Source organism: Girardinichthys multiradiatus, chromosome Y (genome assembly GCF_021462225.1).
Source record: "Girardinichthys multiradiatus isolate DD_20200921_A chromosome Y, DD_fGirMul_XY1, whole genome shotgun sequence".
NCBI classification, from domain to species: Eukaryota; Metazoa; Chordata; class Actinopteri; order Cyprinodontiformes; family Goodeidae; genus Girardinichthys; species Girardinichthys multiradiatus.
In genome coordinates this window covers 41215679-41230819 of record NC_061818.1, presented here as the reverse complement: position 1 = coordinate 41230819, position 15141 = coordinate 41215679, and the positions used below count along the sequence as shown (strand labels likewise).

The 15141-nt window shown below is 46.3% G+C and overlaps 1 protein-coding gene across 1 annotated transcript; it reads left to right on the top strand.

Moving 5' to 3' along the window:
- The first annotated feature begins 1696 nt into the window (after positions 1 to 1696).
- Positions 1697 to 12738, top strand: LOC124863787 (ceramide synthase-like). Its single transcript, XM_047358273.1, has 7 exons — positions 1697 to 2776; positions 4069 to 4152; positions 4976 to 5201; positions 8965 to 9060; positions 10493 to 10602; positions 10968 to 11228; positions 11353 to 12738. Exons 1-6 carry the CDS (start codon positions 2643 to 2645, stop codon positions 11161 to 11163), a joined length of 846 nt encoding a protein of 281 aa, XP_047214229.1. The 5' UTR covers positions 1697 to 2642; the 3' UTR covers positions 11164 to 11228; positions 11353 to 12738.
- The last annotated feature ends 2403 nt before the right edge of the window (positions 12739 to 15141 follow it).

Sequence of the window (15141 nt, the reverse complement as noted above, 5' to 3'; positions counted from 1 at the left end):
AGCTCTGTTGGTCTTCAGCATCAACCAATTCCTGGAGAGCACCGCCTAGAAAGAAACCACCTGTGTTCACCTTTAACGTGGTGAACTCTACAGGTCCTTCTCAAAATATTAGCATATTGTGATAAAGTTCATTATTTTCCATAATGTCATGATGAAAATTTAACATTCATATATTTTAGATTCATTGCACACTAACTGAAATATTTCAGGTCTTTTATTGTCTTAATACGGATGATTTTGGCATACAGCTCATGAAAACCCAAAATTTCTATCTCACAAAATTAGCATATCATTAAAAGGGTCTCTAAACGAGCTATGAACCTAATCATCTGAATCAACGAGTTAACTCTAAACACCTGCAAAAGATTCCTGAGGCCTTTAAAACTCCCAGCCTGGTTCATCACTCAAAACCCCAATCATGGGTAAGACTGCCGACCTGACTGCTGTCCAGAAGGCCACTATTGACACCCTCAAGCAAGAGGGTAAGACACAGAAAGAAATTTCTGAACAAATAGGCTGTTCCCAGAGTGCTGTATCAAGGCACCTCAGTGGGAAGTCTGTGGGAAGGAAAAAGTGTGGCAGAAAACGCTGCACAACGAGAAGAGGTGACCGGACCCTGAGGAAGACTGGGGAGAAGGAAATGCCAAAATGCCAGAAGTCCAGTGTCAAGTACCCACAGTCAGTGATGGTCTGGGGTGCTGTGTCAGCTGCTGGTGTTGGTCCACTGTGTTTTATCAAGGGCAGGGTCAATGCAGCTAGCTATCAGGAGATTTTGGAGCACTTCATGCTTCCATCTGCTGAAAAGCTTTATGGAGATGAAGATTTCATTTTTCAGCACGACCTGGCACCTGCTCACAGTGCCAAAACCACTGGTAAATGGTTTACTGACCATGGTATCACTGTGCTCAATTGGCCTGCCAACTCTCCTGACCTGAACCCCATAGAGAATCTGTGGGATATTGTGAAGAGAACGTTGAGAGACTCAAGACCCAACACTCTGGATGAGCTAAAGGCCGCTATCGAAGCATCCTGGGCCTCCATAAGACCTCAGCAGTGTCCACAGGCTGATTGCCTCCATGCCACGCCGCATTGAAGCAGTCATTTCTGCCAAAGGATTCCGACCTAAGTATTGAGTGCATAACTGTACATGATTATTTGAAGGTTGACGTTTTTTGTATTAAAAACACTTTTCTTTTATTGGTCGGATGAAATATGCTAATTTTGTGAGATAGGAATTGTGGGTTTTCATGAGCTGTATGCCAAAATCATCCGTATTAAGACAATAAAAGACCTGAAATATTTCAGTTAGTGTGCAATGAATCTAAAATATATGAATGTTACATTTTCATCATGACATTATAGAAAATAATGAACTTTATCACAATATGCTAATATTTTGAGAAGGACCTGTACTGTTGCTGTGTTTCTAACTACATCGTCAGTGTGTGTGTGTCTGTCTGTGTGTGTGTGTGTGTGTGTGTCCTGTGTGTGTGTGTGTGTGTGTGTGTGTGTGTGTCCTGTGTGTGTGTGTGTGTGTGTGTGTGTGTGTGTGTGTCTGTGTGTGTGTGTGTGTGTGTGTGTGTCCTGTGTGTGTGTGTGTGTGTGTGTGTGTCCTGTGTGTGTGTGTGTGTGTGTGTGTGTGTGTGTGTGTGTCTGTGTGTGTGTGTGTGTCCTGTGTGTGTGTGTGTGTGTGTGTCTGTGTGTGTGTGTGTGTCTGTGTGTGTGTGTGTGTGTGTGTGTGTCTGTGTGTGTGTGTGTGTGTGTGTGTGTGTGTGTGTGTGTGTGTGCGATCAGACAGGCTTGTGGTCCCTCTGCCTGTCAGTCTGTCTCCTGGGTAAAATCTGGGTTAATCTCATTATCCTCACGTTGACAGCAGTAGTAACCCTAAACAAGTATTCACACCCCTTGAAAAGATTTTGGCACCCTAACAAGACCATTTGGAGATGGTCTCCGATCCCAAGCTGTTCTGTTGAGGACCGGTTCTGTTGAGGATGATCCTTGACTTTATTTTCTAATCCGTGGAGGTGAGCTGGTGCTGGAAGAACTCGTTCCCTTCCAACTTCTTCATGTTTCAGATGTTTCTTGAACAGAGGCAGACTCAGGTGGGACACATCTGAAACTTTCACATCTCCTGAAGGTCCCACTGATGAAGACTGTCTGAGTGACCGGAGTCATCATGAACCTCAGTGATTTCTGTTTCACTTCAACAGTGAATTCTTTACAGCCTGTCTCTGATGAAGCTCCAGAGTACCAAACACCAGTTGAGGGATCCATCTTGCGGGTCCTGGGTCAGGACTTTTGTTCTGGTTTTTAAAGCCATAAGTCCCAGGTCTTCTGGAGATGTTTTATCTCCTTTTAGTTTGGTAGGTACAGGTACTGCACCCAGGTAGACCTTGAGGAGTTCTGGAGAACTGTTGATCCAAACCTGTCTGACAGAACTCGGGCTGCTCCTTTGTAGATCAGCTGTGGATGCAGTTTGTAGAACCGGTCCTGATCCTCTGGTGGATAATCTGAGCCTCCTCCCCCCTCACCACACCACCTCTCACAGGTGGTGCCTGGAAGCTCCACCCCTCTGATCCTCCTCTCTGAGCTCCTGCAGACCAGTATCTACACACACACAACACGCACACACCTGTCCACACATGGTCCGATCAGGAATGCTGGGCCTGCTTGCTGCCGGCGCCGTCTTCTTCCCAGGACTGTTCCTGGTGGCGAAGGGAGCCCTGAAACACCTCATGGGATGGCCTGAAGGCGATGCTGTGGTTCTGTCCACACGGTAACAACACACACACACACACACACACACACACAGCCTGACAGGAACTCTATTGTCTGGTCAGAACCTGGGAGGTGAACAGATTTCTGTGGTCCGGTTGGGTCTGTGTTCCTTCCTCCTCGGCCCGGTTTCTGGTTTAAAGTCCTTTATTGAGATGATGGTCAGTTTTCTCCATCTGTATGGAGCGCAACGTAGCAGTGCTGCCCCTCCACCTCCTGTTGCTGCACACTGCTGGTAAGAAGGCTGAAATGTCTTTTAAAATATTTGCGCTCATTAAGAACCTTGCAGTCATGGTGGGGAAACTAACGTAGCGCCACCTATCACTCCTGTCAAGGTAGGAACTAAGATGTTGGTGTAAATGCTGTGACGACCCGATATTTTTACTCATCACAGCGTGAGAATCTTCTAGTGACCCGGGACTAGTTGGGAGATTTGAAATGATAAGAGGTCCCAGCAGGAAGCCTTGGGGTAACATTGTAATGAGTCTGAGGTGAACATCCAGAAGAACGTCTGCAGCACTGAAACAGTATCAGCACCAGTTTAGTTCAGTTTAGAGATGGACCTCTAAGTTCTGGCATCGACTTGATAGGATATGTTCTATGAGGCATATCGGGTATGGGTCGGCTGCTCCTGCGGATAGGATCTAGACTTCTGCAAAACAGAGGTCTTTTTCTAGCTGATGAGCGAGAGACATGTTGGTACAGTTGTCAGAGCTCTCGACTTCAACAAGCCATCTGTGGGGCTTCCTGATCAGTGGTTCCCACTCGGTGGATTGGATACAACGTAGTTTGTGTCAATATTTAAAAACCTTCAGAAGGTGCTGAGGTTCTGCAGCATGCTGCCAGCGGCTGAACCAGATGAAGCAGGAACTGAAGACCTCTGCCACTCAGGTGTTTAAATTACTGACCTCAGTGGGGTTAAAGGTCACTGAGCATACTCAGATGGACTTTGGCCTCTTCTTTTCCCTCCAGTACATCCTGTGTGATTGAGGTAGACCATGGAGAGGCCATGGAGGCTTTTCCACGCAGAGTTAGGAAAAGGTCAGATCAGGTGTTTCAGCTCTCAGAGCTCCTTTATTACTCTAACCATCAACGTTTCCTTTCTGCTCAGATTACATCTTTGTCTTAGTTTATGTAAATATAGATCAGATCATTTGACTGCAGCAGAAGCTCCTGGGTGGGTGTCCTTCTTTCTGACAGAAAATAAGTCATTGTGCCAAAAAGTAGAATAAATGCTGATTTTAAACTGAGCCTACCCCTCCCAGTCTGACCAGTTTGTTCATGTCCTCCCAGTCTGGTGTCTTCTCTGCAGGCCATCTTGGCCTCCTCAGCTGGATGGATCATCACCTCGTCCTGCATGGACGTCATGGAGGACAGGTGAGGACCTCCTCCGTGTTTCTATAAACTTTCGCTTTTTCGTGTATGACCAGATTTATTCAAATTTTTCCCAGAAATCCCAGATCAGTTTCTCCTCCAGGTTCCCTCCCTGTAAAAGCTGTAAAACGTCTTTTGTGAATAGAAACTCATCTGATGAATAAAAGTGATGGACAGCAGCAAATCTGAGGTTGTCAGCCTGTAATCTAATTACCAACCTGAGATTAATTGGACTCCTGAACCGAGCCGCAGCTGCAGTTATTTCAGTCGGTCAGTAATCCTCCTTGCTGAGCATGATGGGAAAACAAAGAATAGGAGGGAGGTCTGGTTTCCTGATTTCCTAGTCAAAGTGGAGCACTGATCTGAGACACATTTGGTAATCAAATCATGAGAGCTGCAAGGAACTCTGGGACTTTTAAGTTCAAATGCAGAAACGTTGCTAATGAGGGATTCATTTTGGTTTTACCTCGTCCTAAATAAGCAGACTGCTCTAATTTCTATCAGCCTGGGAGTGTCAGAAATCTGCTGCATAATTAGTTCCCGAAAAATATCTGCAGGAAAGATAACAGGAAGGTCAGTGATGGAGGCTGAGGATGAAACCTGTCCTTAGCAACTTTTTCAGCTCTGGAAACACAGAAACATGGAAGCAGGAAGTTTGGGTTTTATTTCAGGTTTTCAGGAAGTTTCAGCATCAAAAGTTCTCACAGCTCTTTGACCAAGCAGATAAAGACAAAAATAAGGTTTTCAGGAATAATAATTCATTAGTTTTAATAAACATAGAAACCTTCTTCAACCATCTGTATCTGTTGCTGCATCTCCTCCTCAGACACTGGCTGACAGAGTCCTACATCCTGTTTGCCACGCCGTACTTTGCCTACGACGTCTTCGCCATGTTTCTGTGTTACTGGTACAAGCTGCAGGTCAAAGGTCACGAGGAGGCGGGGCCTGATGGCAGGTCGTTGCGAGCAGCGGTGTCGGGTTTCCTTCACAGGGAGGTGCTGATGGTGCTGCATCACGTCTTCATGGTGGCCTTCTGCTTCCCTGCTTCTCTGGTAACTATGGCAACGCTAACATCTAACAGTGATTGTTTGGTTCTGATGTTTCCTCTGGCGCCACCATCAGGACAAACACTTGCTGTGCACTCAGTGAAAAACTCAGTTCCAGTCTTTGAAAAATCCAAATCCAAAACCAAACCCAGAACCAGCACCAGTCCAAAAACCAGAATAAAATCTGTTCCATATCAAAGCCCAATTCATATCTAAAGCTGGTACAAACCCAGTCCAAATCCAATCTGGTACTTTTTAACCCTGATCTACAAATAGTCCGATCCAGGACCAGTGAAACCTGATCCATACCCCAACTAATGGAACCAGTCCATTAGTTTAGAAAGAGTGCGCAGCTTTTCATGCTAAAAGTTGGGTGTGGAGAGAAATTCGGAAACTGGCGGCACACAAAATGATTCAGATGTAGAAACCGTGTGTCGCCACGTCACCGCACACGTAGCCTTCATACATCCCAGTCTGTGGTGAACTGGGCTCAGCTGCATGTGGTGCTGGAACCACCTGGTACATGTGCAAAGTATTATAAATACCCAGAAGACACCCACCACGTGTTCAAATAACCATGGCAACGGGAGCGTTCACAGAAGGAGGAATAGTGGTTTTAGTATCTGAGGCGAGATATGGAATATTATTTGGCAGTCATTCCTCAGGAGTCACTAACAACATAAAGGAAAGGGAGTGACTGAAGGAGGCGATTTCTGTCAAAGCTGCAGGTGCAAAAACATATTGACTTCCAGATGGGGCCCTTATAGCAGTATGGGTCCAGTCCGTAGCTCTGATTACATTCAGAAATCAGCTCCTCGCTGCAACGAGAGCCACAGTTTAGGAGAACTTTCTATATCTGAGCAACATCTGGATGAGGCCGACCCATATGGCTGACACGGCCCTGTTCTGGGATGACTGTTAAATACCCGACCTCTCAGTCAGCTCCCTCTGAGAAGCTCTGGTTGAAAGGACCGCAGGGTAGTGAGAACTGGAACTGGTACCGGAGACCAACGGTTCCTCCTGGTTTCCCTCTGGACCACTGAGGTCAGCTCCATGCAGAACTCCAACATGATTGTCCTGGACAATCTGATCCAGCTGATGAGCCATGCATCATCATGTCCCAGCAGGTCAGGAGGATCTCTGACCTCTTCCATTGGTGATGTCCTCCAGCTGAACCAAAGCTGCCATCGTTCCACAGTTAGGAGCAACTTTAGCAGCTATTTATGGACATGTGTGATTGTCTCCAGCTGGTCCACCTTAGGAACCATCAAACCTGACTTGTTAGGAGTTCATCTGCTGATCCGACACCGTTTTATTCTCAGTGAGAATGAAAGTGTCCCTCAGATGATTCTCATGCATTTTCTGCTCCTCAGCGCTCAGACTGGTGAGCATTTTCATCTACAGGTGACAGAAACAGAGGAAGTTTCAGTTTCCATCATTTTCTCAAAATGCTCAAAAGCTCATGAAGAAACATCAGGTTTGATGCTACATGAATTAAACTGAATGAAGTCATATTTCAGTGGATTTAGGGGAGATTTAGTTCTCTGTAGTTTCTTATTGTTTGTGGATATCTGCTCATTTTCACTCAGCGTTCATTTTAGTACCTGCCGAGTTGTCTGTAAAACGTTGCGCCACAAGGTTTTTGTGCGTAAACACACTTTGTACATGAGGCCACAGGAACCTAACTGGTAACTAGTTTAGAAAGTTCCCAAAAGTAAAACTAGTTTGATTTGACTCCTAAACCACCTCAAGAACAGGTCTCAATAAAACCAAGAAACCAGTTAAACTCTGACCAAAAATTGGTTGATGAAGAAAAGGTTGAAATCAATCCAAATTTTGCTCTAAAACCAAGAATAGACCTGTTCAAAGTCCTCTTCCCACACCAGTTCCACTACTGGGACAAATGTACTCTGGATCTCAGTCCCCAAACGAATACCTACAGATCTAAACAAAGTTCTAGTCCAACTTCTTCAAAGTGATGATTAAACCTATGAACCCGGTCTAATGCAAAATTCAGAACTAGTTTCTTAGTAAAAAAAAAAACAAAAAACAGATCAAAACTAAGAATGAATCCAGAATAAAAACAGGTCAACAATAAGGTCCAAATCCTGGCCTAGAGTCCTTCCAGTCCAAGTCCATGACCAGAGTAAACACCAACGGTAAACCAGGTCTAAAATCAATGTGAACCTAACAGTAAAACTGGATTCAAAACTTTAAACCGGTTTAAACTTGATTTGTCCTGAACTGAATAAGGAAGCAGCTCTAACCTGAGGAAAAACAGTTCTGAACCAAGCCACATTGTGACTGTTCACACCGGGTCAGTCTGTTTCGATGGGACTCAATGCATGTCATCAAACCTCCAGCCTGCAGGTGGCACCATCTGAAGCTCCTACCTGTTAAACAGCCTCATTAATTAACACCTGGGTTCTGTTTCTATTTCAAGACACTTTTATAAATTTGTGATGAGAAGTTCTGAGTCCGATTCTGCAGAGAGAGGAACCGTCTGAGACATGAGACTCATTTAGACTTATTCACTGAACTTGTCTTTCTTCTCTCTGTCCCTGTCTCTCTCCTCCCCCCCATCTCTTCCTATTCCTCTGTGCCTCTCCCCCCCATGTCTCCCCCTGCCCCCCCCATGTCTCCCCCCATCCCCCCATGTCTCCCCCCGCCCCCCCATGTCTCCCCCTGCCCCCCCATGTCTCCCCCCATCCCCCCCCATGTCTCCCCCCATCCCCCCATGTCTCCCCCTGCCACCCCCCATGGCTCACCCTGCCCCCCCATGTCCCCCCCTTCCCCACTGTCTCCCCCCCCTCCCCATCCCCCCACCCTGCCCCCCCTGTCTCCCCCTGCCCCCCCATCCCCCCATGTCCCCCCCTCCTCCCCCCATGTCTCCTCCCCCCATGTCTCCTCCTCCTCCCATGTCTCCCCATGTCCCCCAGCTCCTCCCCCCAGTCTCCCCCTGCCCCCCCCATGTCTCCCCCGCCCCCCATGTCTCCCCCTGCCCCCATGCTCCCCATGCCCCCCCATGCCCCCCCCTGTCCCCCCCCCCCCCCCCCCCCCCCCCCATGTCTCCCCCTGCCCCCCCCCATGTCTCCCCCCATCCCCCCATGTCTCCCCCTGCCCCCCCCATGTCTCCCCCCATCCCCCCATGTCTCCCCCTGCCCCCCCCATGTCTCCCCCTGCCCCCCCCATGTCTCCCCCCATGTCTCCCCCCATCCCCCCATGTCTCCCCCTGCCCCCCCATGTCTCCCCCCATCCCCCCCATGTCTCCCCCGCCCCCCCTTGTCTCCCCCTGCCCCCCCCATGTCTCCCCCCATCCCTCCCATGTCTCCCCCTGCCCCCCCCATGTCCCCCCTGCCCCCCCCATGTCTCCCCCCATCCCCCCCATGTCTCCCCCCTGCCCCCCCATGTCTCCCCCTGCCCCCCCATGTCTCCCCCCATCCCCCCCATGTCTCCCCCTGCCCCCCCATGTCTCCCCCCCTGCCCCCCCATGTCTCCCCCCCTGCCCCCCCATGTCTCCCCCCGTCCCCCCATGTCTCCCCCCTGCCCCCCCATGTCTCCCCCCATCCCCCCCATGTCTCCCCCGCCCCCCCATGTCTCCCCCTGCCCCCCCATGTCTCCCCCCATGTCTCCCCCCATGTCTCCCCCCCATGTCTCCCCCCCTGCCCCCCCATGTCTCCCCCCCTGCCCCCCCATGTCTCCCCCCGTCCCCCCATGTCTCCCCCACTTTCCATCCTCCCCCCGTCCCTTTCTGTCCCCCGCGGGTCAGCTGTGGCGGCAGGGAAAAGGTGATTACTTTCAGGGAATTTTGTTTCTGGCTGAGCTCAGCACACCTTCCGTCTGTCTGGGAAAAGTCCTGATCCAGGTAATTCTTCAGATTACTTGCATATCTTCTGTACCTGATCCTTGTGGTGGATTGTTATTGATCTGACCCGGATTCTGAGCATATCCAACAGAACCAGAGTTTTTGCGCTGATTGCCTTTATATAATTTCCTGCTCCTCATGGTGGACCTCCCTGACCTTTCCGTGTCAGTTAATGGATGCACCTGATCTGCAGTTCCAGGCTCATACTTTCACTGGTAAATTCTGCAGAACCTCCTGTACTTTACCTTGGTTTGGGTTCATGATTCATGAACTGATTGTAAAGGCGGAGGGGGACATGTTGGACCCTTTAAAGCAGAAGAAATATTTCCAACTTGATCTCACTGATTTGAATGTCTCACCTTTGACCTTCCTAACTGATACATTTAGAACATCGTTTTGCTGATTTTATGGATCTATACATATCTATATAAATATCCCCTATATCTATATCAATTTATATCTACATCTTTATATTTTTATTGTTAAGGTTTTAACTTTTCTCCACAAAGATGAAAATGTCAGATTCGTCCAGATCTGAAGGTGGATCAGGTTTTATTGTCTCTGGCAGAAAATAAGACACAAGACAGCAGCAGAGTCCAACTCCAGAACTTTATTTAAACTCTGACTTTGGATCAGGGGACCTGAACTGGACCATCTGAGTTGGACCATGGGGATGGAGACGGGTTGAACATAGGAGCACCATTAAATCTGCAGCTCATATAAGTTCTGAGCATGAAAAGGATTTCTGTCGCACCAAACATCCAACGGTCCACTGGAGCTCCAGATGAACTGGAGGTTCAGGTTTTCTACATGCAGTCTGTGTTCCTACCATCAGGGGGCGGTGTAGATCGGACATGTAGGAGAACCACATCCCAGTGAGATGTTTTCAGTTCAGGTGAGTCAGACAGGTGAACAACGAGGACAGGAGGTGTGTCCAGAAGCATGAGTGAACATTGGAAAAGATCATTTATCTCCACAGTTGTCCACAGAAATCCCATCAGGAGGAGAAGTTTCTGTGTTCCTGGTTGGATTGAAATCCTCCTGCAGGTCCATTCACCGGGAATAATTCTGCCAAAACACGGAACAGCTTATCAGATGTTTCAGCTATCATCTGGGTCCAAACTCACCTCCCTCTAAACGGACCATCTGAGTCGGTCTGAGTCTGGTGTCTGAAGCATTTGGCTCAAGCTGAGTTTTTCCTTCTAGTTTCAGCAGTTCTTTCTTCCAGAAAGATCTGCTTCTTCTGCTGTTTATCCACCTTTTATTGCTTATTGTTGCTGATTCAGAACCGGATGTAACCAGGTCTTCGTACCTGAAACAGAACTTGTATGAGGAGAGATGATTCCAGATGTGTTCCATGTGTCTCCTTCCAGTTTTTACTCCGGTTTGATGTGAACAGATTTCTGTTTCCTGTGTTCTTGTGTCCCGTCAGTACCAGAAGCAGAACTCTGTGCTGCACAAAGTGAACGGCGTCTTCATGCTGCTCAGCTTCTTCAGCTGCAGGGTGCTGCTCTTCCCTTACTTGTACTACGCCTACAGCAGGTAACCTGACTCTGCCAGGAGGTTCAGGTTGCAACATCAAACAAATTTAAGAACCAGGATCTGTTCCTGTTTCACATTCGAGTGTAAGATTCTGTCTGGACATCTGAGATGTTTCGGGTCAGGACCTGCAGGATGTCCAGACTGTGGATATAAAACGTCAAACTGAAATCAGAATAAATCAGGTCTTTATTATTGGACCAAAACGATCTGAAGTTTTCCAGCTTCAGCCTCACTTAGCTTGTTTTGATCTGAAATTCTTTCTTCATATTAAAAATATTTTTATTTCTATTTGATCCTGATCCAGTCTTTAGAAAGAATAATACAAACACAACCATGACCACAGTGCCCCCTGTCTGCTGCTGCAGGTATGCTTCCATCCCTCTGTACTGGGTGCCCCTGGTGGCCCCCTGGCAGTGTAACCTGGGGGCCGCCTTGCTGTGGCCCCTGCAGCTCTACTGGTTCGCTCTGATCTGCAGAGGAGCTCTTCGTCAGTCTGGACGGCGCCTGAAAGCAACCGGGTCGACCGACAGCAGCACCAGGAAGCTGACGGGTGGACGCTGAAGGAGAAGGAGAAAGGCCAGGAGGAGAAGGAGGAGTAGGAAGGCCAGGGGAAAGAGGATGAGGAGGTAATGTTGGACCAGAGGGAACTGCAGACAGGAGCAGGGATGGGATGGAAACCCTCTTACAATAACGTAACACACCTGAGAAAATGATGGAAACTGAAACTTCCTCTGTTTCTGTCACCTGTAGATGAAAATGCTCACCAGTCTGAGCGCTGAGGAGCAGAAAATGCATGAGAATCATCTGAGGGACACTTTCATTCTCACTGAGAATAAAACGGTGTCGGATCAGCAGATGAACTCCTAACAAGTCAGGTTTGATGGTTCCTAAGGTGGACCAGCTGGAGACAACCACACATGTCCATAAATAGCTGCTAAAGTTGCTCCTAACTGTGGAACGATGGCAGCTTTGGTTCAGCTGGAGGACATCACCAATGGAAGAGGTCAGAGATCCTCCTGACCTGCTGGGACATGATGATGCATGGCTCATCAGCTGGATCAGATTGTCCAGGACAATGTGCAGATGTGTCTCACTGATGCAACGATGGCCTCCTCAGCTCATAATTCCTTTATACTATAATAATCATTATAATCATTATTCTAATTCTAATAGTTGGGAACAAGCCTCCATCAGGCTCCTGTGTGATGGAGGCTTCTAGGTCATTATTGATGGTTTCTTCACATAGTGTGTGTGGTGACATGTCTACACACAGTTTCTACATCTGAACCTCTTGTGGGCTGCAGGTTTCAGAATATTTTCCTACCTCCAACCTTTAGTCTTTAGTACATGAGACCCCAGGTTGGCAGGAGCTTCTCGTTATCTTTTCTCTCCAGCTGCTCCCAGATTGTTCAGCTGCAGAAGGTTTTAAAAAACCATGTTCTTCCATGTTTAAGCAGAACATCTAAGCCTTCAGCTCATAAAAGTTATTATTGAGAAGATCCAGATGTTCTAATTCTTCTGGAGAAACCAACAACATTTGTAATCCATGACTTGATTTTTCATGGGAGGATTGTGTGCATGTTTTTGACAGAACCTTCATCTCCACATTTTTAATCAGAGGAGGAACGGCAGAAGAACCAGGAATCGTCTTCTCCAGTAATCTGGGTTTGAAGGACACTGGACCTTATCTGATTATCAGTTTCTGCAGCGGTTCTATATCAGGTTGTCTACAGACCACCCAGATAGGGAACTGCTATAATCACACCAAATATCCCAGAATCCTTCTTTCAATTTAAACTTCAACAACCAATCAGATCATCTGGATCTTTAATGTTGTTAAATCTGGTGAGTTTGTTGACCTCCTAATACCAGAGGCCACGTCTTAGATCTGGTTCTGACCCATGGTTTATCTGTTAACATCTCTTCCATCTCAGATGTTGGCTTCTCAGATCATTACTATTCATTCTAAAGTCCAAGAAGTCCTGAAATATGTTCTGGTAACCCAATCGGGCCCTTTTTTTCTTTCTGCTCTCGTTGGAGGAGGACGCTTTTTCTCTGTCTCCTGCACTCCTCCCATATCTGCCCTGCTTCAGCTCTGTGTCTTGTCTTTGGAGCCTCTTTTTGCATATCTTCCAAATTCTTAGTTATGGATTTGTTCAGCTGGTCTCTCAATGCAATTGATCAAATTTTCTCGAGGAGAAGACAGGGTGAAGGAGAGCCCAACTTGCCCGGACTGGACGTTTTTCTCTGGATACACGATGGACTCCTGGCAGAAGTGGAGGATTGTGTGTTTGTCGATAATGTCAGTCGAGGATGTGGAAGATGTGTAAATAATTGGATGTTTGATATCAGGATTTCTGCTTTTTGGAGTCAGCGGTTACCTGGCATATCGAGAAATTCGGAGAATGTCAGCAGCTGTTCTGGCCATTGTGAGGCTGCCTGGCATGTATGATGGGATCTTCAGAGCGATCAACACTCAGACTGAGATGTTACGTGAGCTGAATCGCAGACTGGATGGGATCCTTACACAGGATCGCAGGCAGGTTGCGGTTCCTGGACTCAGGGGTGAAATGGTATAAATCTTGGAGAAAGTTGTTCGCTCGGATCTGGCAGAAAGACCAGGAATTTGGCTGTTTGGATTCACCTTTGAGAAGAACCAGCAAGACTCTCAAGGCTGACAGAAAATTAAGAGTCAGCCTGACCCAAATAATTATTGTCTTTCTGAATCTGGCTCCCCTGCACGGCCTTGATGGCTGGTTATCTTCTACTTCTCCTGGAAGTTATGTAAACATGACGCTCTGCTCCCTCTGCCCCCTCCCTTCCCTGAGGACATCTGTGGACCTGCTCAGAACTTTGTGGCCGGTTGATGAACCTTCCAACGTACCATCAAGGACAATGGCCTCTGTGACAGTGCTTCATGGACTTACTTGCACACACACACATGCTCAAGATAAACATATGCACCCCCTCACACCACCTTCACCGTTCCCGGCATGATGTTGTTTTGTCAACTTGTTGCTTCTTTGTTCTGAGGTTTTTTTTTAATCTCAAACTGTATCCTGCTAAGGATAAAGTGTGAAATATGATTTTTTTCCCTCTTCTTATCTAATGTGGCCTCTTTTCTCATCTATCTAAATGTGTGATTTCATTACTTTTCATAGATTGTCAGATTTCTCAGAAGGATTACCAGCGAAAGCCAAATATTATTATTAGTATTTGAAAATTTGGACTAAAGCTGTTTTTACACCAATGACCGGAGAATTTTAGATTTCTTAAAAGGATTATACTTCAACTATATCATACCAGTGACAGGCAAACATTATTAGTATTTAAAAAGTTTGGACTAAAACTGTTTTATACCAGCGACCTCAAGGATTAATATTATCATTTTTCTTCTAGCACAACATGAATTTCTTACCACAGAGGACTTAATGAGCTAATTACCTCTATTAGAAAGATTGGATCAGAACCAGATCTTACCAGTAAACTCTCAATGATTATTAATGTCATTTGATGTGTTTTTTGGTGTTTGATTTTCTGTATCATTGTAATGTTTTTCCTCATGTGCAGCGCTTTGAGTGCCTTGTTGCTGAAAAGTGCTTTATAAATAAACTTAACTTGACTTTGATGCTGTTTTTAGCCCATTTGACCTTCTTGATGTGACTGTTGTCTTCTCTATCTCCTGCTCCTCTCTCTCACCCATGTTCATCTACTCCACTGCTCCTCTCAGAACCTTAGGAGTCACTTAGAGGCTTAAAACGTCTAGAAATATTTGTGACCATCAACAAAAAAGCTCAAATCTAGTTGACGTCCACAGCATTGCACAGCCGTCTGTCACACGATTCAAGCGAGGTAATGAGGAGAGCAGGAGGCGAGTAGGTCCAGATGTCCATGTGCTTCATACTGCTGGAGGTCAGTTGTTTGTGCTTTATAGATGCAGCTCCTCTGCTCCTCAGATGGTACTGGCTGTTGTTGGTGCAGTTTTCCTGAAGACCTGAGAGTTTAGCTCTTTATTATCTTCTAATTTATTATTTTATTGATCTTTAACATAATAAACATATTTGGATATTTGTTTTTTTAGATTAATTAATTCTATCAATCTGTTTATTTCTTCTGTATGTCTCCAGTGTTCCCTCACTACTCTTCATGACTGTTTCCACGGTCCTCATCTTCTAAAAAGACATATTTTAATTCTTCATCATTGTTATTAGAATACATTTTGTCCGGTTTCTTTATTTTTCATTTTTCATGTGTTTGTCTGTGTGAAACTTTATGGATAATAAAACTAGGTTAAATTAAAAGATGTTTGAGTATTTCAGACACTTTTCTTCTCTTCTTGAAGTTTACTTTATTAAAACTAATAAAAATAAATCAACTCATGGAATCACTTCAGTTTTCTGGGATTTATTCTGAAATCAAACAGCATCTTTAGTGCACATCAGAAGAAAATGTTTTTATTCCCTTTGCAGACATCAGAACAAGTTCTACGAGACATTTTTCACACTTAGCCAACAGTCATCTTTTCATGAAGGTCCAGTT

What these genes read in the sequence shown, in the direction of transcription:
- LOC124863787 (XM_047358273.1), top strand. Translation starts at nt 2,643, where the DNA reads ATGGTCCGATCAGGAATGCTGGGCCTGCTTGCTGCCGGCGCCGTCTTC. An exon ending in TCTGCTTCCCTGCTTCTCTG is followed by an intron (nt 5,202 to 8,964) that starts GTAACTATGGCA and finishes CCCGCGGGTCAG; the next exon opens with CTGTGGCGGCAGGGAAAAGG. An exon ending in TGGGAAAAGTCCTGATCCAG is followed by an intron (nt 9,061 to 10,492) that starts GTAATTCTTCAG and finishes GTGTCCCGTCAG; the next exon opens with TACCAGAAGCAGAACTCTGT.